The sequence below is a fragment of the Triticum aestivum genome, chromosome 3B, assembly GCF_018294505.1.
Source record: "Triticum aestivum cultivar Chinese Spring chromosome 3B, IWGSC CS RefSeq v2.1, whole genome shotgun sequence".
NCBI classification, from domain to species: Eukaryota; Viridiplantae; Streptophyta; class Magnoliopsida; order Poales; family Poaceae; genus Triticum; species Triticum aestivum.
The window spans coordinates 15,662,730-15,684,895 of record NC_057801.1 but is presented as its reverse complement, the minus strand read 5'-3'; the positions used below and the strand labels follow the sequence as shown (position 1 = coordinate 15,684,895).

The 22,166-nt window shown below is 46.6% G+C and overlaps 1 protein-coding gene across 1 annotated transcript; it reads left to right on the top strand.

The window, feature by feature from the left end:
• Positions 1-424: 424 nt before the first annotated feature.
• LOC123068289 (putative receptor-like protein kinase At4g00960) lies at positions 425-11,806 on the top strand. Its single transcript, XM_044490822.1, has 6 exons — positions 425-1,503; positions 1,609-1,733; positions 10,270-10,480; positions 10,589-10,832; positions 10,946-11,105; positions 11,216-11,806. The coding sequence occupies exons 1-6, from the start codon at positions 516-518 to the stop codon at positions 11,552-11,554; spliced, it is 2,067 nt and encodes a 688-aa protein (XP_044346757.1). The 5' UTR covers positions 425-515; the 3' UTR covers positions 11,555-11,806.
• Positions 11,807-22,166: the final 10,360 nt, after the last annotated feature.

Below are 22,166 nucleotides of genomic sequence, written 5' to 3'. Positions count from 1 at the left end.
TTAATTACTGCTCGTCCTCGAGTTAATACATGATAAAAATATATTTTATGAAGTGTGAGTGCCGTATGTGAGTAATACGGTAAGGCAATTGGTTGAGATAAGGCTTTGCAAGCCTATGTATTTTTGTATGTGTCCGATTGCCATGTCTTTGTCAAGAAAAAAAGAAGAAGAAGTTGTTTTCATAAAAAAATATACAATTTTCTTTTTGCGAGGTGAAAATTATACAGTTTTGCTAAAGCACATCTAGATGTGCTCTAAGTATTACACATCTAAATCCTATGTTATTGATTTTACACTAAGATATATACACGTATTTTCTTTTGTCTTTTTTTTTCTATTTTAATTGCATTTAGATTTAGATGTGCAATAACTAGGCCCTAACTGACCCAAAATTATACCGCATATATAGATAGAGATAGACATCGTCCTAAACCATTACGCCTCGACGCCTCGAGTGATACATATGCCGGCACCGGGACGCGTACGTGCACCTCGGAACTGCGCCGCCGCACAAGATGGACATACTCTCAGCGAGCACTGCCTCCGTCGTGCTGCTACTGTTATCATCACTTTGCAGCTTGGTAACGCCGTCCGCCGGCGCCAGGGCGGAGCTCGTGACGTGGGAGTGCAACAACGGCACGTACTACTCTGAGAACAGCACCTACCAGTCCAACGTCCGCACCCTCCTGGCGTCCCTCGCCGCCAACGCCTCCCGCTCGCTGTTCGCAACGGCCGTCGTCGGCGCCGGCCCCGACACGGTGTGGGGCCTTGGGCTCTGCCGCGGCGACGCCACCAACGGCACAGAGTGTGCGTCCTCCTGCCTCGCCCTCGCGCCGGAGGTCGCATTCGGCAGGTGCATGGGCGTCATGGACGTGTCCATCTTCTACGACCGCTGCACCGTCCGCTACTCCTTCCGGGACTTCCTCACCAACCCGGACAACGGGCAGGTGCAAGCCAAGGGAGCCAGCGACGATTCCGTGCCCCCCAGCGACGCCGGCCGGTTCGTCGCAATCATGGTGAACCTCGTGGCCGCGCTCGCCGACTGGGCCGCGTTCAACACCACGTCCAGGTACGCCGCCGGGGTCATGGTCTCAGACCAGGGATTCCCGGTCACCACCAGCAAGGAGGTGGTGCACAACATCAACGGGATGGTGCAGTGCACACCGGACCAGGCGCCGGGCCCGTGCCGCGCGTGCCTCCAGGGGCTCATCGACGAGATGCCGGCGTTGTTCTTCAACGGCAACGTCGGAGGGAGGATCCTCGCCATATGGTGCAGCCTCAGGTTCGAGACGCACGAGTTCTACGACGGCAGCCCCGCGGTGAAGCTCGCCGCCCCGCGGCCCACGCCGCCGCCACCTTCTGCCCTCCCGTCTTCTACTAGAGACGGGATAAGGTGGCGACAACATGCGGCGACAGTATCAGCCGTTGTTCTCGGCGTCGCGGTTATCCTCATGTCCCTATCTATGATCTTCCTATGGAGAAATAAGGCCACGACACAACTCTGTAAGAAGTTTTTGTTTTTGTTTTGAAATTGCATCCATAACTGGTGTTATCAAGGAGATGGTCCAGTTCAGTAAGAAATTTTCCCTCTCTTTAATTTGTATTCAGCTTACCAAGAAGATGATGAAGACCCTGAATCACTTCTGTTTGACCTGCCAACGTTGAGGCAAGCAACGGACAATTTCGCCGAAGAGAATAAGCTTGGGCATGGAGGCTTTGGGGCAGTATACAAGGTATGTACGATTGGTACATGCAGAACAGACACCTAACCTGCCATTCTTAAAAAAGAGAGGGACACGTCTCTATAATTGTGGTCTTTTGGCATGGAGCGTGGATTTTTCAAGCAAGTTTCAGAAAAAATTGACAAAACAAATCCCACATGTAGACGTATATGTTCCCTACATATTTGGAAATTTGAATTAATATCTTTATCTGTGTGCTATAAAAATGGTAAATTTGTATTTGGATCTGTAATACCCATTCTTTCTAAAATATAAGGCATATAAGTTTTGTCCTAATCAAGGTTTTGTATTTCCGAATTAAAAAAATCAGACCACAATGGAATCGGGGAGAAGTATCAGTAAGAATCCCAAATAGATAACTGAAATTTTCAAATTCTAAATCTAGTTAATTACAACATGGTTTTTATTTAGACATATTGCATTTAGTATGGCATGATTGCTAGTGTTTCTAGATAACTGAATTTCACAGAAACTTAGATTCAGAACGAGTCCCAAAACCATGGTCCTAAGTAAAAAAATAATAAAGTTTGACAAAGTTTATTTATAAAAAAAATCAACATCTACATGAAATCAATATCAGTAGTTCGACTTAATTAAGTCAAAATATATACGACTTATATTTTTGCAAAGGATGGAGTAGCAAATAGTCCATCCAATATAGAATCTCATATTTTTCTTTTTGTGTAGCCCAAAAATAAACATATATCTTCGTGAGATTTAACAGGTACATATATAGTGAGCATATATGTGTGCATGTGAAAAAAATCAAAATTATTTGAAGTCTAAAAAGGGTTACAACTACAAACTACTACCAAAATAACTATAGGACTATGCCCGTGCATTGCAAAGAAAGAAAAAATTGTCGTGAATGTAGTGAGGATTGTATGTCTGACCATAACGTTGATTGTGTTACAATGAGAGAGAAAATCGGTGCAAATTTCATATGGCTACGGACAACGACATCAGAATTTTACAGAAGAGATTACATGATCGAGTCCACTACACGCTCACCACTGATTCAAGTTTACGACTGGCAGCCCATAGTTCCCGTATGTGCGAACATTGCGTTGATTGTGTTACAGTGAGATATATAATTGGTGCAAATTTCATATGGCTACGGACAACGACATCCGATGTTTACATAAGAGATTATATGAGTACACTACACACTCACCAATGATTCAAGTTTACGATCCCGCTTGGCAGCTCATAATTCCCATTTTAAAATCGATGGTGCAAGGCTGCAGGAGCACGTCCTCTTTTAATTTTGCAGATTATGTGATTAACGCCCAATCATGGGATTATGCACCTCCTCTGTTCTCATTCCCTGTTTGTTATTTCTGAGGCGGCTTGCTGACATTTCAAACAATTTGTGAACGTATATAAATTGATGAAATTTAGTGTAAGGAACCGAGGTGCAGAGCGGCGTTTCTGCTCCCGGGCCCGGGCAATATAAAAGAAAAATTAAAAATAGATTTTTTCATAAAATCCCCTTTTTTTGCAAGCAAGGTGCTTATGTGTGTGATGTTCGTGCAAAAATTGGTGGAGTTTGAACATCCGAGGAGCGCGTGACAAAAAAGTTAAAATTTGGCTCTGTGAATAAGGTTACTGCTCACGCACTGTTTGGACCGATTTTCTCTTTTTTTTTTCCATGAGCTCCTCAGATGTCCAAACGCGATGAAATTTTGCACGAACATCATGCACGCGAACATCTTCCATACAAAAAATTCCAATTTTTTTGGTCTTTTCTAGTATTTTTGTTCTGAATTTACTATAGCTCAGGAGCAGATGAGCCCGGGAACCAAGTTGGACTTTCGACCGAGGGGAGACTATTTAGGGCATGTGCAATGGTGATATCTTAGGAGTGTCACATAGGACAAATGCTGACGTGGAGGAGAAAAAAATCATAAGAGTCTTGTTTTCTCTTATTTAAGAGATAATCTTTTAGCACAATATGTCTTACCATGTTTTTAGGAATAACTAGTTATCGAAGATAAAGCTAAGATATAACCCACTATTAGACATATTTTTTTTCATATTTAAATTACATGCAAGACTTAAAATAAGATTGTCTTATCAATCATTGTACATGTCGTCGTGCGTTCTATATCTTTTCTAGCACTTCCTTCAGGTGGGTGTATTAGTCCGGTAGTCATCACAAGATATTCCTGGTTTTTTGCTAGCTAGGCATTAATTGATGGAATCAGGCAACGAAGGAAAGGAAGGAGAAAACTGCTTCCGCTATAATCAGGAATTAATATACGTGATTAATGCTTTGCATGGAATCATCCAATGAAGCATTAATAACGGACTCGCCTAAGTTGAATTGGGAAAATCAACCACGATATTTATTTGTTATATCTATATAATAAAGCTCTACTTGTTTTATGGAACAACTGATTGGGTATGGTGCCTAGCGTATACATTGTAACTGATAGAGGGAATAGAGAGGATTGGTGGAATTATTTGATTTATTGCTTGAGCCTCGAGGGCATATATATAGGTATACATGATTAACTTGCAGTTTAAATCCCACAATATCTTATCTTTTCTAACTATTCATGATACTCAACATCCCCGCAATCATAACAGTAGCGATGCCGATGGTGAGACTGAAGAAGAATCCGAAGGTAAGCCGACAGACATCCTCTCACAGCCGCAATGGTCGATGCATCGCGAAAGTCGTCGCTGGAGTGGAAACCGACGAAGTTGCTCAAGCAAGGCAGGAGCACCTTGTACAGATGTTGAGGTAGCTGAGAGTGTAGGATGGTGTAGCCGTGATCGAGGTAGTCGTGCGAGAGACGTCGTGGTCAATGTCGAGTCGGGGTGGCCGGTGTCGAGGTAGTCACCATGGACCGGGAAGAAGAGCGGCGGCGGCGGCTTAGTCAAGAGCGCGGCGACGGTGCTCGAAGTAGGCAAGGAAGAACCCGACATCGTGATGAAGACCGACACAGACGGTGGCATTCCTGCGCCTAGAAAAGCCGTGTGGCGCATAGCACATAGAACTCGATGCGCATGGACGACGAAGTGGACCGCCTGCCATGGCGCTACAGCCCGAAGGGACCACGCAGCGACAAAGCGTGTGTCGGGGCCAGCGACGGCAGGGACCGCGTGCCATGCTCGCTATGACCCGAAGGGGCGACGCATCGGCAATGCATTGGTTGGTGCAACTGCGGGACCGGCCTTAGGACGGCGGCGTGGACCGCGTGCCGCAACGCTATGACCTGAAAGGGCTACACAACAACAGAGCGGGTCGGGGCCGCCGCTGGGATAATCACCGGGCGGCGGCACTGCGGCCCGACGGGGAGACGCAACGGCAGCCGGTAGCTTGATCGGTGGAGGGTGCGCTATACTCGGGTACAGCGCAGCGACGGCCGGTAGAGCGACGAGAAGGCAGACACCCGGATGACAGCTGTGACGGGCCAATGTGTCGCGCGCGAGGCCGCCGGGTCGGTGAAGAGCCCTGGTGGTCGCGCCGGTGTCCGAGTAGAGGCGTGCGGGGTCGACAACGGTAGTGGGCGACGCAAACCGATCTTAGATCGAAAAACCAAAAAGAAACATCGATCAATGCGACCAGCGAGACCGAGAAAAAACCGAATCAAAGGATCAGGAAAAAAGACTCTTTAGGGCAACCGGTCAACACAACCCGCGGACGAGCACTAGGTACGGGCGACATGGCCGCCGGTGGCAGTCATATAGATCAACCGTCCCGGGGGCGGCGCGGTGCAGAAGCAGCGGCGGCGGCTAGGGTTGTGGATCAGGGTTAGACTGATACCATGTTAGAGGAAATAGTGAGGGATTGGTGAAATTGTTTGATTTATTACTTGAGCTTCGTGAACACACACAAACTGAGCCTGAGCGTACTATAACTAATTGTACGCTCCGCCCAGCGCCCGACCGAACCAGCCACACACACCCCACCCCACGCGCTAATTATTTTTCGGGTCCATGTGCCTCCAAACGCGGGTGATAAGGTGGTGTTTGGTTTAGGGACTTTTTAGTTTCAGAGACTAGAAAAAATCCCTAAAAAGTCCCTAGGAAACAAACGGGAGGGACTTTTTTTACAGGGACTAGAAAAAGACTCCACTAAAGAGTCTTCTTTGATTAATCCCTGGAACTAGAAAAAGTCCTACAACTTCTGAACCAAACACCCCCTAAATCCATCGTAATGTGTGGGCAGAATGTAGATTTGGCCTTCGCTGTGGAGCATCACTAGCGTAGCACCCTAGTAATGAAAGGATATCTAGTATCGTCTCAAAAAAAAAGAAAGAAAGGATATCTAGTAATTAGTAATGTGCAAATGGTAATGTGATTACTACCTATCCGGCAGCCAGTAGCAATTGGCAGGGGGTAAAATTTCTAGAACTAACTCATTTTAATCCAAGTCTCAGTTTCTTTTCTTTTTTTTGAAAAGGAGGATACCCCTGCCTCTGCATCAATCGATGCATGTAGCCATAAGTCCCAGTGTCTTACTAGATTAACAATTACTATATTGTACAGTCTTGATAAAATTTGGATTTGATGTATATATTATCTGCATTACTATTGATCAAATGATTTTACTATTGAATTTACCAAAGAAAACCCTATAGGTACTATTCTCAAGCAATTACTAGAACTGGCATCATTTTAATTGTAGCATTACCATGTGCCCAAATTATTTTACATTGGAGCATGGAGTACTAGTGTGTGGCAGAGAGTAATGGTTACTATATGTTTCCTAAACTATTACCATACTTAGTTATAATACCTGCGTAGACCCAGTAAAGCTTCTAGTGGTGTTACCATTAGTAAAGCTTCTAGTGGTGTTACCATTTTCTCGGCCCCTTTTATTGCCAATAATTAGCCATGTAGTTGCAGAACGTAGGTGAACCACCACGGATCATAACAAAAAGAAGAGGCATTACTATTTTTTCCATAAGGTTTTACCTTCAGTAATTAGCGACCGAGGAGGTTGGAGCGACGCACAATAAGGAATTCTGCGCGCTCCCGTAGTTTAGCGCTACCGTAGTTTAGCGCCCGCGTAATGTTTCCTACAAGCAGTGGTAGTTAACATCACTTGCGTTTTGTATGTTGTATGTAGTATCTATCGAAACCGAGAGTATATATGTGTAGTATGTAGTATATAACAATGATTAGGTAGTATATATATTATTTTTTAGGTAGTATGTACTATTTTTTGAGTATGTTCTTTTTTACATACAAATATGTATGTATTTCACAAATATAACAAAAACTATGGGCTCATATGCAATTTTTTCATGTAACTTGCTTTGAAATAGCTTAGATATAGTATATGAACATATTTAAAATAATAAAATAATATATATAGTACCATATGGTAGTATATGAGACATGTGGGGTAACTACCACCGGGTGGTAGGATAGATTTTCCCTATATGTATGTATGTATGTATAGGGACATATGATCATTTGAAGTACAAGGCGATAGAATAAATCGTACGGTATCCTGGTATCCTCTGTTTCCTACTAATCACCCTAGTCACCTCATCAGCAACGGGAGTGATATAGTCCTGTGCTCAAATCACGACTTTAGTTTTTAATTTTTAGTTTGGGCGAGTGGACAGCAGGGGGTTTCTGCAAGAAAACGACTCACTTAAACCTGAACCGCAGATTGATATAAAGAAACAGCATAGGGTTTTCTGCAAAAGGCATGACATACGGGCCCAAACTTTTTTCCTTTATTATTATTGCTGTTGTTGTTGTTGTTATTATTATTATTATTATTATTATTATTATTATTATTATTATTATTATTATTATTATTATTATTATTATTATTATTACTATTATTATTATTATTATTATTAGTGTTAGTGTTAGAAGGGAGAGAGATCGGTGGAATAGTTGGTTATATTGCTTGAGCCTCATGGGCATATATATAGGAGTACAATTACCAACTTGAAGTACAACAAAAGGCATGAATAAATCCTAGTTTATCTTGCCTTTCCTAATAATCAATATACCCAACATCCCCCCGCAGTCACAACGGTAGCGACGCTGACGGTGAGACTGGAAAAAAACCCGAAGGTAAGCCGACGGACCCCTCCCCCCAGCGTAACGGTCGATGCATCGCACAAGTCATGGCTGGAGTGGAAACCAACGAGGTTGCTCAAGCAAGGCAGTAGCCCTTTGTGCCGTTTGTCGAAGTAGCCGATAGCAGAGGTGGTGTAACTGTGGTCGAGGTAGCCGTGCGAAGAATGCCATGGTCGATGTCGAGTTGGGGTAGCCAGTGTCGAGGAAGTCGTCGTGGAGCTGCAGGCACAAGGAGGCGCCGAGTTAGTCATGGGCGCAGTGGTGTTGAAGTAGTGGTGCGCCGGGAAGAAGACGGTGTTGACGAAGCGTCGTGTCGGGTGTGCCAAACCCGGGGACACGTCATAGACGAAGGCACGTGTCGTTGTTGCCAGCACCGAGCATGAGTAGACGGACAAAGATGAAGTTGACGAAGCGCCGCACCAGGCTTGTCAGACCCGAGGACACGTCATGGATGAAGGCACACATCGGTGTTGCCAGCACCGGGCATACATAGACGAGGGACCTGCACGAGCTGTACGCCATGTCGGAGAAGTCAGAGGGGCCAATAGAGAAGAACTCAATGACGATTGTGGCGTCCATCGACGCGGGGCCGATGTCACCAATGGTGGTCGGAGTAGACGAAGTGGTCGGGGTAGATGACGGCGATGCTGGCGACGGGCTGGTGCTTGAAGAAGACGAAGGAGGGGTGGACGGGCGGCATCGACAGCTATGAGGGTAGCGGCGGCATCGGCTAGGTCAGGAGCGCGACGGGGATGCTCGAAGTAGGCAAGGAATCCGACAACGTGACAAAGACCGGCGCGGACAGTGGCGTTCCCGCGCCAAGGGAGTCGGCGCGGCGCGTACCATGGGAAGTCGACGCGCAGGGACGGCGGTGGACCGCGGGTCGCGGAGCTACGACTCGATTGGGCGACGCAGCGGCACGGGCAGGTCGGGACGACGATGGGAAGACCTCAGGGCGGCGGAGGGACCGCATATCGCGGCACTATGACCCGAAGGGGAGCAGCGACATGCAGGGCGGTGCAACCGCGGGGACGTCCTCGGGGCGGCAGCGAAGACCGCGTATCGCGGAACTATGGCCCAAAGGGGCGACGCAGCGGTGACGCGCGATTCGATGTAGCCGTGAGGAGAACCACGGGTGGCGGCTTTGCGGCCCGACGGGGCGACGCAACGGCAGCCTGTTGCTCGATCGGTGGAGGGGCGCGCTGAACTCGGGGACGATCTTCACGGACCTGCGGAGGCGCGAGCAACTAACGGGCCAGATCGGTCGCGGGGCGTAGATGAGGCAGCGAGCAGGTGATCAAGCCGATCGTGCACGAGGTCGGGCACGCCACTCTATGGAGGTGGGGTGGCGACGGAGTCCGAGATGAAGCCGTCGATGACGGACGGCATGGGACGTCGTGCAACCGGCACCCGGGCTGCAAGGCAGCGCCTGCGCCCGGGCAGCAAGGCCCAAGCGACCAATGTAGCAGTGGCGCCCGAGCTGAGACTGTCTATGAGCCTGGCGCCATCGGGGACGAGGCCGGCTAGGTAGACCGCAGGGCCGCCGTGCAGACGCGGCGGAGAGGCGGGTGGCGTGGATCGATGGGCGGGCCGGTGCGCGTACGGTGACTATGATGGGCCACCGCATGACGTGAGGCCACCGGGTCGGGGCGATGCAGGTGTCCTGATCGGAGATGGCGGTGACGACCGGCGTAGATCGACGAGCGGGCCGGGGCGCAGACGACGGCCTTGAGGGGCAGCATGTCGCGCGAGGCCGCTGCGTCGGTGATGAAGCCTGTCGAGCACGCTGGTGTCAGAGTAGAGGCGCACGGGGGTCGACGGCGACGGTGGGCGACGCAAACCGATCAAGCATAGATCGGAAGACCAAAAAGGAAAACGTCGATCAAAGCGAGCGGCGAGAGAGAGAAAACCCGAATCAAAGGATCGGGAAAAAGGTTCTCTAGGGCATCCGGTCAACATGACTGGCGGACGAATCCTAGATACGGGCGGCGCGGCCCCCGGCGGCGGTCATGGAGGCCGACCGCCTCGGGGCGGCGCGCGGGCGGATGCGTCAGGCGGAGGCTAGGGTTTGAATCGGTTAGGATGATACCATGTTAGAAGGGAGAGAGAGATTGATGGAATAGTTCGTTATATTGCTTAAGCCTCATGGGCATATATATAAGAGTACAATGACTAATTTGAAATACAAGACAAGGCAGAAACAAATCCTACTCTATCTCCTCTTTTTTAATAATCAATATACTCAACAATTAGGTATAGATATAAATGTAGATATGTTCAACTTACCTGATCTATTACGAAGCTCTTGATCAGATAATGTGTTCCCGCACTTCACATAAATATAGAAAATATAGCGCGCAGACAAGCGTGGTTTGCCATCTAAACCACACACACACAAAAAGAAGATAATTTGTTTATTTACAGAGATTGATTTGGTTTATGTGGAAACCATCTGAATTGTATTTTTCAGGGGTTTTTGCCTAATGGGCGGCAAATAGCTGTGAAGAGACTGGACAAAGCTTCAGGGCAAGGTGTGAAGGAACTGAGGAATGAGCTACTGCTGGTAGCCAAGCTCCGGCACAACAATCTGACAAAGCTTCTCGGCGTGTGCTTGAAGGGGAAGGAGAAGTTGGTGGTGTACGAGTACCTGCCCAACCGAAGCCTCGACATCTTTCTTTTCGGTACGGACGATCGATCCAGATGCTACTACATAGGCATGCTGCATCTGCATGCATGCAGACGACAAACACATTAACCGTGTCGTAATAACGAATTAATATGATCTGCAGCGCCTGAAATTGAGAAGCGCCAATTATTGAACTGGGAGACAAGGTACCGTATAATCTACGGGACGACACGAGGCCTCCTGTACCTCCACGAGGACTCGCAGGTAACGATCTTACACCGCGATCTCAAGGCCAGTAACATCCTGCTCGACACCGATATGAACCCCAAGATCTCGGATTTCGGCCTGGCCAGGCTCTTCGACGGCGACAGGCCGAGTACCGTCACCAGCCAAGTTGTCGGAACACTGTACGTTCGCTCGACGGCGACAAGCCGATCGAGTATCTATATATCTATCTCTATGGTGAATTTCTCGATTATATATGAAGCCAGAGTATATATTAATTTCTGGTGTGTCGCAGTGGATATATGGCGCCGGAGTACGCAGTTCGAGGTCGCCTGTCGGTCAAGATAGACGTGTATAGCTTCGGCGTTCTGGTGCTGGAGATCGTTACGGGAAGGAAAAACACCGACTTGCTTGAAGAATCATCCTTGGAAGACTCCGGCACCATGCTCAGCTATGTGAGCACAAGCTATATGAGATCACGCATGCATGCTTGGCATGGGCGCACTACATACGAGTACTTGTGATCATATGTCATGTATGATGTTTTCATGAATATATCCTGCAGGTATGGGGCCAGTGGCTGAAGGGAACGCCGCTGGAGACGACGGACCCGTCGCTGGACTGCAAGATGGTCGCGGGGGAGGAGGGCGAGGTGATCAAGTGCATTCACCTGGGGCTCCTCTGCGTGCAGGAGAACCCGGCGGACCGCCCGGCCATGCTGGACGTCCTCGTGATGCTGCACGGCCACGCGTCGGACTTCCCGGCGCCGTCCAAGCCGGCGTTCACTTTCGCACGCGGCGGCGAGACCGATGACAGCGCGTCCGGGTCAGAGCCGGGCGCCCAAGCATCAGCAACTGCGCCGTCCGTCAACGAGACGTCTTTATCGGAGTTCCAGCCGAGATAGATGTCTGATCATACATATAGATACATGCATGCATGCATATGCATGGTTTCCTGACTAGTGGACAGGCGCCGGATGTGCATATACCACGTACATAGATTTCCTGCATCTACCCTAAACCCAATTGTATGATAAATACTCTCTCCATATCACAAATAGCTAAATAAGCAACGTTTGGCCTTCAAGATGTAACTTTTACAACTGATTTTTATCTTAATATTTGTAGAAAAAAGAAAAGGAAATTATATGCAAACTTTGGAGACAAATATATTATATATACATATAGTTTTCAACTTTTCATCTTAAACTCCCATCACAATCCGTAAAGAAGACCCGCAGGTGTTTTTTTTTTGGATGAAGAAGGGGCCACCCCCTCCGATTTGTACTAAGGAACCATATGAACCGAGCCCTAATACAAACTACAAGCATAACATACATCTACAAGGGATCAAATTCTCTGAGAAAAAGCAAGCAACACCTACCAAAAGGAACCAACATCAGCATGGAACGTGCATAGCCAAGCGCACCCAAAGCTAAAACATCATTTTTTTTTCTTCAGACACCAGGCAAGATAAAGCCACTAAACACGAAGACATAACAGGGGAGTATCAACAACATGATATCTAAGAACAAAGAAGAAAAAAACTCAAAGGGGATGAAAGCTGGCGCCAAAGCTTCAAAGGTCCTTCCATTAGCAGCAGCAAACAAGTTGAACATCCTAGTCACCAATTCTCAGAAACCCATGCCTCCATCCTTGTGACGAATGGTATACTTTACTTGCTACCTGCTCAAGAAGTCTTGCCTCCAGCATCAGCACCCTTTGATTTTCCTCCTTTATCAGTAAAATGGACTTGCCAGGAATCCTGTAGCAAACCAGTTTGATCAGAACAAAAGGATCATTAATGATTTTCCCCCAAATACAACATCTTTTCTACATCTCCAGATGGACCAGAAGACAACAGAGACCCACACCAACTCCAATTTCTTTTCATTTCCAGGAACTTTTAATCCAATTCCCAAAACATTCATTTCGGGTGGTGGGCGTAGAATTTAAACTAAAAAGCACATTTTATTAAGCTCTAAACCAACCAAACCAGCTGCAGAGCATTGAAAAAACAAGTGATCAATGTTTTCATCTTTTCCAAACAAAACACACATTTTTGTTCCTATCCACCCTCTCCGAGGAAGATTGTCTTTAGTGAAAATATTTTTCTTACCATAAGCCATAATAACACTTTGATTTTGGCAGGTACCTTAACATTCCACATGAATTTATGAGGAAAGTTACTTTCAGATTTGGAAAGTTTACAGTAAAAAGAATTAATAGTGAACTGTTTATCAACAGTCAATATCCATTTGATCTGGTATTTTCCTGTGTTCATTTTAACTTCTTCACATCTCTATTTTATGTTCTCCCATAATTCCAGAAATTCCCCATATAAGGTCCTTCTAAATTTGAATCAACTCCAACATTTTTAGTGGCATCAGCAACAATTATATTATGATCATAACTTAGCAAATACAGTCTGGGTATGCCTGTTTGAGTGGCTTTTTTTGTAGAATTAATAAAAAATATCCTTAACTTTCAAAACGTTAGTCCAAAACCGAGAATCTCCCACCTTCACTTTAGCCCTAGACAGGCACCCATCATGGATTAAAAGAACATAGTGTCAAAGGCTAGACTCAGTGTTTAACCCCCAAAACTATTTTGCCAACAAGACTTTGTTCATAAGCTTCAGATAAAGGATCGCGAGGCCTCCTTGTTATCTTGGCTTACAACAGGTCTTCCAATTAAGTAAGTGATACTTTTTCTTATCCTCATCTCCCAGTTTTTTTCATAAATCCAATTGGGATAGGGTATAAGGACATCATGAATAAAGGCATGTTGGTAAGACAAGTCTGAACTAGAGTGATACTGCTAGCAATAGAACCCAGTAATTCACCTTGCCATCATCCACATCTTTTTTCAATTTTATCCTCCACACCTTTCCAATGTTTATTTCTGATTCTAGTATTAGAGACAAGCATGCCAAGATATTCATAGGTAGATTCCTCAACTGACAAGTAAGTATCTCCTGATATAGTTCGGCCCCATCATTGGCATCCCCAAATAAGAATAATTCACTTTGACGGAAATTCATAATCAAGCCAGAAATTTGTTAAAAAACACATAAAATGAATTTATGTTTTTAGCATTTTCTATATTATCTTGTAATAAGAATATGGTGTCATCAGCATATTCAAGCATATTGACCCCATGCAAAAAAAATCTCCCAAGACTCCTTTAACAAACCTATTTTGACTAGCCTTTTCCATAATCACAGATAAAGAATCAACAGCTAAGTCAAAAGCCAGAAGGGATAGGGCATCCCCCTGCCCCAGTCCTTTGTTAGTCTTGAAATAAGGTCCAATTTCATCATTGACTCTTTATTTTTGCGAAATCCATCATTGACTTTCACTCCCACATGACCCCTCTCATAGTGTTTCTTGTGAGACTCCCCTCTCATAGTTAACGTGACCTAGCCACACCACTTACGAGGAAAACCTTTCATATTGAGCATTTGAAGGACAAAAGGCCATATACCATAAGCTTTTTTCAAAATCAACTTTAAAAGCAAGCCAATTTACTTCTTAAAGTGAATATAATTCATAGCCTCATGAAGGACAACAACTCCCTCCATAATGTTTCTACCTTTAATGAAGGCAATTTGAGTATGTGAAATGACATGATCCACCACCCTGCTTAATCTATTAATAAGAAGCTTAGTTATAATCTTGAAGCTAACATTTAGTAGGCAAACATGTCTAAATTTCTGAATCTGCTTAGCATCACTAGTTTTTGGTTCCAAAGTAATAATGCCACACATTATGAAAATAATCTAAAAGCCGTTTATATCCCATTTAACCCTTTGTTGTTGCGTGAATCGCAGATGTTGCCCACAGTATAGCGTGTACAATAGCCCTATCATCCGACACGATCTCCACGTAAGAAATATTTTGGGACGTTGGATATATGGCAAACATTTAGTACATGAATCATGTATGCAATAGGCTCGGGCATCGCGTATGATTGCTTTTGTCAAAACGTCTGCATCCTCAAATCCTACCGCATACGGTTTTCTCGTATCATGTGCGATGAAGCCCCCCTACCGCACACAATCACAAGGCAACAGTTTGCTATTATGGCAGCGAAAGAGGGTTTTAACCGTGTGCGATGGACTTAACTGCAATAGTGTATATTGCCCGTAAAAACAAAAACAAAACTAGTCGCCGGCCCATGCATTTGCACGGTATATTGCCCGTAAAAACAAAAACAAAACTAGTACCAGATATATAGTTAATTGAGCCGTGGATGAAAGTACCAATAAATATCTCGACATCGGAGATGTACTGGGACACCTCGCCTTGTTTATTGATCCGTAGGTCCCGGCGAAAATATCTGGTACTCCAATCCTTGGGTACTCCCGGTGCTCCAAGTTCAAAAACATCTCTAAAAATTCTGGAAAAAATGTGAATGTTTGCAAGAAATGTGACTACAAGCCCTAAAATTTTCATGTCTAAACTCGAAATGTACATTTAGAAACAAAAATGTGAAATCCAGATGTGAATAGTGTCAATGTTGATTTTGTCTTTTTTACACTATTCATGCCAGATTTCACATTTTTGTTTCTCAATGTACATTTCGAGTTTGGACCTGTTTAGGGATTGTAGTTACATTCCTTGCGAACATTCACATATTTTTCCGGAATTTTTTGAAACATTTATGAATGTATATATTAAACTTGGAGCACCAGGAGTATCCCAAGGATGGGAGTACCCCATACTTCCCCGCCGCGCCCCATTGCCTGAGAGGCCGAGACCCGAGATATAGTGGGGATGAAAGGAGTTGACGGACACGAGGAAAAGAAACGGAGGTTGTCTCCGCAGCTGCATCTCGTGTCTAGATCGAAGTAGTGTCATTTCAGCAATCTGGAGTAATTTTTAGAACAGTTTCAGTAAAAAAATAATTAAAAAACAACTTTAGTAAAAAAATTATGCATAAGAATCAATTTTAGTAATTCTTTTTATGGATTTAGAAGTAACGTTTTTAGGGGATAACTTTTTGTTTTGGAACCAGAATGCTTTATTCATGGGAAATGTTAGCAAGCTGACATCAGAAATCTAGCAATTCCCGACGAACGCTTGGACCAACGTTCAATTTTGTGAACGAATCTTGGAAGGCCACATGTCTACATCATCTCCAATGACCGTTCACTGAAACGATGCTCCGTCGCGAACGCCCCTATCGCCTTATCTCCTCACTAGTGAAGACGCTCTCCGCTCCCACGTGTCGATGCGATTCTCACCCCCCAAATCAATGATGCCGATGGCGCTCCCCTTCATCACGCCAAGGAAGGAAGACAAACTCATCAACCACATCTATTCTCACACGAACACGTCACATGTACCTTCAACGTCGGGGGTGACGCACCGCATCTCACGTTGAAGAAGACCCAACCGGCAACGCGATACGCAAGACAGGTACAATTGCTTTTGCAGACACAAAACCCTGCACGCCCGGGAGGGACCCCGTCAGGGTGTGCGGCGGCTATGGGCTGCCCTTGGTCGATTCACTCGCCCCTAGAGCCTTGAGATTCGCAGCTCTCAAACACGAAGAATAGCGAAGAACGACATAGAAAAATGTGTGTGTGAGAGAGAGAGAAGCGTAGATGAAAAAGTAGTATATTGATGTTCCGATTGTGTGTTGTTCAATCGGCCGCCATCTTCAACACATATAATAGGCGGCTGGGCTTCCTGTACAAGTAAAAGATTCATTTAGACTTTCCTTACAAGAAAATTACATCGATTCATGTCTTAGAGTGCTAATTCTAATCCAACTTGGATTCAGCCCAAATCTGGTCCAAGCTTCTATCTTGCTCCTCGTGCGGGTCATGGAATTTGCGGGCGGACTGCACACACCCCACGTCATGCAGAAAAAGGGCTTCTAGGGGCGCGAGAAGCGGTTGTCAGTGCAGCCAGAGCGTGGCTCTAAGTGTGACGGACGGGTACCCAAGCAAGGTAGGGTCATCCCCTCTCGTTAGGGTTTCTCTCCCCTCGGCGGTGATTGGATCGCCCGGTAGGGTTCCGGCTACCCTCCCCCCGTCTTCGCCGTAAGGCTGTGCTCGGACTGAACACGGCGCACTCTTGCAGTGCGGCCCGGTCCTGGTACACGCTCCTGCGGCTTGGGGTCAGGCTAGGGTTTTGGCGACAACACCCGATCGAAGTTTTCTCGGGTTAGGGCAACCATGGCGGAATCAGCTTCGAGTTCAAAGGCAAAGGACTTGGAGGCGCTCATGAGCGAGCTTGGACTCCATGAGGAGGACATGGACGATGTGGTAGTGGATCAAGAGGATCCGCTGCCGCCAGAGACGACTAGATGGATGGCCATAGTGCGTGTCCATACGGAGAAGAAGTACAGCCAGTACGGCTTCTACAAGACGATGAGAGCTGCTTGGGATCTCGCGCAGCAAGTTCAGATTCGGCCCTTGGAGGAAAATCTGTATACGATGCAATTTGCATGCCTAGGTGACTGGGAGAGGGCGATGCTAAAGGGGCCGTGGAACTACAAGGGTAACGCGGTGATTATGGCTGAATACGATGGTTTTACAAAACCCTCGCTGGTGAAGTTGGATACGCTGGAGCTATGGATGCAGGTGCACGACTTACTTGATGGTTTCTATCCCCTCATAAAAGCTCTAGCCAGGAAGGTAGGAGAATTTGTCTATGCGGAGCCAAAGTCGCAGGATTTTGAAGGAAATTTTTACAGGGTCAGAATCAAGATTAATGTGTTCAAACCCTTGAAGAATGCGGTTAGCTTGGTTCACAAGGAAGAGCGGCAAATTTTCAAGGTCAAGTATGAGAGGCTACCTGATTGGTGTGCCGTTTGCGGCCACCTGGGGAATCAGTTCAAGGAACATGGGGACGACATACATCCAAAGTCGGCCCTAGTTTTCAAGGAGCTTAGAGCAGATTGGTTCCGGGGTGCTGGCCCAGGCCCGGGACAGAACCGATCAGCAGGAAGAGGTGGACGTGGGGGACATGGCTGAGGTGCTGGGTGATCTAGCCAGTTAGGACGGAGCACAGTACCGGAGGATTACACGGAGGCGGGCACGCAGCGTGATACTGCAATGGTAGAAGCGGAGGACAACCGCAAACGCACCAAGGGCGACATGGGGGAGAAACTTCAATCATCAAACCCTCAGGCGCAGGTGGCGCCTGCAGCCCCTGTGGAGACGAGAAAAATAGCACTCATGCTCTTAGCACCACCTGTGGATGTCAGCCCAAACTCAAAACAGGAACCCAAGCGAGCCAAGTTAGCTGCAACCTCCGAGAATGCTCCAAAACTCTCGCTAGCAGGCAAGTTCAAGAAAGTACATCGGCGTCCTCCGAGCTGGAGGGTCGCCGGGCGCAATGAATACCCTATGTTGGAACTGTCGCAGTGTGGGCAACGCCACGACAGTCAATGAGCTTCGCGAGCTAGCGAAGAAATTTGCCCCCCCTATTCTCTGTATTGTATAAACTCAAATTGAAAGAGGTAGGGTAGAAGCACTTGCTGGTACTTTGGGTTATGATAACAGTTTTGCTATAGATAGTCAAGGGAGGAGTGGAGGCATTGGTATTTTCTGGAACAATCCAATAAAAGTTGAGATTCTTGGTTACTCTGTGTATCATATTGATTGCTCAATTCTCGACCCGAGGAAACATCCGTGGCATCTCACATGTGTGTATGGTGAAGCACAGACCCCGTTGAGACATCAAACCTGGACAATGTTAAAAAACATAAGCGGTCAAAGTGCATTGCCATGGCTATGTATTGGAGATTTCAACGAAGTTCTACGTCCAGATGAACACGAGGGGGTGGGGCAACAGAGTAATGCCCAGATCCAGGGTTTTCGAGACGCCATTGACGTGTGCATGTTGATGGACTTGGGGTACACCGACCGTTTTTGGACTTTTGAAAAGAAGGTTGCGGGCGGCACCTTCACACGTGTCAGACTTGATAGGGCGCTTGGATCTGCAGAATGGAGCGCTCAGTTTCCCCTTGCCAGCCTGTCTCACTTGACAGCGGCCACCTCGAACCACTGTCCAATTTTTCTAGAAATAAACGAGCCCGACGCGCAATCTGAACGAAAGGGTTTTAGGTACGAGACCATGTGGGAGACTCATGAACACTGGCAGGACACAATTGCAGAGAAGTGGAGCTCGAAGCACTCGGGCCACACTGTGGAGGAGCTTCAGCGCAAGCTAGCTGCACTAGCTACAGATCTATCAAGGTGGAACAGAGACACCTTTGGTAGCGTTCAAAAAGAGATACGAGCGTTAAAACTCGAACTAGAACGCCTTAGGGGCGAACCTGTGAGATCGGGACCTTCACATGTTGAGATAAAAATCAATGACAAACTAGTTGAGTTGTATCACAGGGAGGAATTGATGTGGCGACAGAGATCGAGGATCGAGTGGCTAGCCTCCGGGACAAGAACACACATTTTTTTCACCTCAGAGCAAGCATCAGACGCAAAAAGAATATGGTGAAAGCCCTGGATAATTTGTTGGGTGTGCTCATTGACGACCCTGGAGATCTTAGAGAGATGGTCAATGACTTCTATCAAACCTTATACACATCCGAAGGTGTGATAGGGCTCGATGAGGTCATGTCTCATGTTCCGGTTAAGGTCACAGCAGGTATGAATGATATCTTATGCGCCCCTTACACAAGTGACGAGGTGAAAGTGGCCCTCTTCCAAATGTTCCCGACGAAGGCACCGGGTCCAGATGGTTTTCCAGCTCATTTTTATCAGAGGCACTGGTCTTTGTGCGGCGAGGAGATTACGAGGGTGGTTCTCAGAATCGTCCGAGGAGAGGAGAGTGCGGAGAGTATAAATGATACAGTATTGGTGCTAATACCAAAGGTAACAAACCCAACTCTCCTATCTCAATTCAGACCTATAAGCTTGTGCAATGTCCTTTACAAGTTAGCTTCAAAGGTTGTGGCAAATAGACTCAAACAAATACTGCCTGACATCATCTCTAAGGAGCAGTCAGCCTTTGTCCCAGGCAGGCTAATTACTGACAACATCATATGTGCATACGAGTGCCTACATTTCATGAAGAGGTCTAGGGCAAAGAGTAGCAACACATGCGCTCTAAAGCTTGACATGATGAAAGCATATGATCGGTTGGAGTGGCAGTATTTGAGGGCGATAATGGCCAAGCTGGGATTTGCACAAACATGGATTGACATAGTAATGAACATGGTATCGTCAGTGTCTTTCTTAGTTCTTTTTAATGGAGAGAAACTAGACCAGTTCAAGCTGTCGAGAGGTATTCGACAGGGAGACCCCATCTCCCCTTACTTGTTTTTAATTGCAGCAGAGGGCCTTTCGTGCCTTTTAAAATCCAGTTCTCAGTCATCCGTTCTAGAAGGAATCAAGGTGGCCCCAACAGCCCCGGCTGTAAACCACCTTTTGTTTGCAGATGACAGCCTGCTGTTTTTCAAAGCCAATGTTGAGGGAGCGGAAGCGGTGTCAAACCTATTGGATGTTTATTGCCGTGCTTCGGGCCAAAGAGTGAACAATGATAAGTCTACTATTTTCTTCAGTAGGGGGTGTCCTCAGGCAACCCGAGATAGTGTGAAGCTTGCTGTTCAAGTCCAAAAAGAATCTTTGAGTGACAAATATTTGGGAATGCCAACAGATGTGGGGCACCCAAAGAATGGCACTTTTAAATACCTCCGTGACCGTGTGTGGGAGAAGGTAAAGGGGTGGATGGAGAAGTTGTTGTCTTCAGCAGGAAAGGAAGTGCTCATCAAATCCGTTGCTCAGGCAATCCCAGTTTACTCCATGGCCTATTTTCGCCTGCCGAGAGGCCTGTGTGAAAATATCACATCCATCATACGACAGTTCTGGTGGGGTAGCAAACAAGGCAAACGGAAACCAGCATGGGTATCATGGGAGATCATGATGAGGCCAAAATACATGGGAGGGCTGGGCTTCCGCGACCTAGAGATGTTTAACCTCGCGTTATTAGCCAGACAGGCTTGGAGATTGCTTAATAATCCTAACACTTTGAGCTCGTTGATTCTGAAGGCAACATACTTCCCTGAGACAGGAATTTTGGAGGCCGAGTTGGGTGCACACCCCTCGCAGATTTGGCGTGCAATAATTGACGGAAGGGACATAATGAAGGAAGGAATCATTAGGATAATCGGGACGGGAGAGGACACGATGATTTGGGAACATAACTGGATCCCGAGGGATGGCATCCCTAGGCCCATAGTTTCTCTCGTTCAAGACCCACCTACCCGCGTGCATGAGCTCATAGATCAAACTACATCAACGTGGAATGAGGATGTGGTCCGTTCAGTATTCATACCTATTGATGCCGAGGCCATACTCAAGATCCCATTATGCACAAGGAGAGTTGATGACTTTTGGGCATGGAGTAGAGAGAAGAAAGGTATGTTCACCGTCTGTTCGGCATATTGCATGATCCAAACCACCAAGCTAAGCCGTGAAAATTTGCTATATGGTACCGAGGGGCCTTCTAGCTTCGAGGAGAGCAGCAACTGGTCGTCACTCTGGCACACTAAGGTTCCGAACAAAATACGTGTGTTCCTGTGGAGGTTGGCGAGGGAGTCTATACCCACATATGATATACTTCACCATCACAACATGGCGACCTCACCAGCTTGCCAGATATGTGGGGCGTAGGACTCCTGGAAACACGCCTTGCTCGACTCTGCCATGTCGAGGAGCGTATGGGCCCTAGCACCGGAGAACTTGGTCGGCCAAATGACTAGCTGTGTCAACCAGAAGTGCTAAATCCTGGCCTTTCTCGATGAAGGACACGTTATCACATGACGAATTCACCAAGCTTGGAGTAACCTTGTGGGCAATATGGAGCTCAAGGAGGAAATTGATTCACGAAGGGCTGCACCAAACACCACATGCAACAAATGCTTTTGTGGTCTCTTTTCTCAATGATCTCCAGGTCCTAGTAAAGCCACAAGAGCAGCAGAGGATGGCTCAACCCCGGCCGAGTCATTGGTTACCACCGTAAGAGGGAATATGCAAGATCAATGTTGATGCAGCGCTTATGAGAACTAGACCCATGGGGGTGGTGGCAGCGGTTTGCAGGGATCGCCAGGGTGCTTTCCTGGGCGTGTCCACGATTACCTTTCATGGCATTGATGATCCTACAACGCTTGAAGCCCTGGCCGTTCGGGAATCTTTAGCCCTGACAGAGGATTTATATCAAAACAGGATCTCAGTTGCCTCGGACTGTAAGGTAGTCATCGATGATATTGGGCAGCCGAGTGCAGCGGTATATGGAGCTATCATTAGGGAGATAGTAGATCATTCAATTTTTTTGTCAATTTCTTTTTAGCCATGAGTTTAGGAGCTCGAATGTCGAGGCTCACAATTTAGCGAAGCATGCTCTCTCACTTGGTGTTGGCCGCCGTGTGTGGCTGGGCAACCCAGGTGATCTATCTTTCGTCCCTGTAAACATTGTGACGAATTAAATAAAAAGCTTCGCGAGGTTGTCTAAAATTTTTTTTTGTCGCAGAATCCCCCGA

Excerpts from the sequence above, each read along its gene's own strand:
- LOC123068289 (XM_044490822.1), top strand. The coding sequence starts at position 516 with ATGGACATACTCTCAGCGAGCACTGCCTCCGTCGTGCTGCTACTGTTA. Across the intron at positions 10,481-10,588 it reads CCTCGACATCTTTCTTTTCG|CGCCTGAAATTGAGAAGCGC; the intron begins GTACGGACGATC and ends TATGATCTGCAG. Across the intron at positions 10,833-10,945 it reads AGCCAAGTTGTCGGAACACT|TGGATATATGGCGCCGGAGT; the intron begins GTACGTTCGCTC and ends GGTGTGTCGCAG.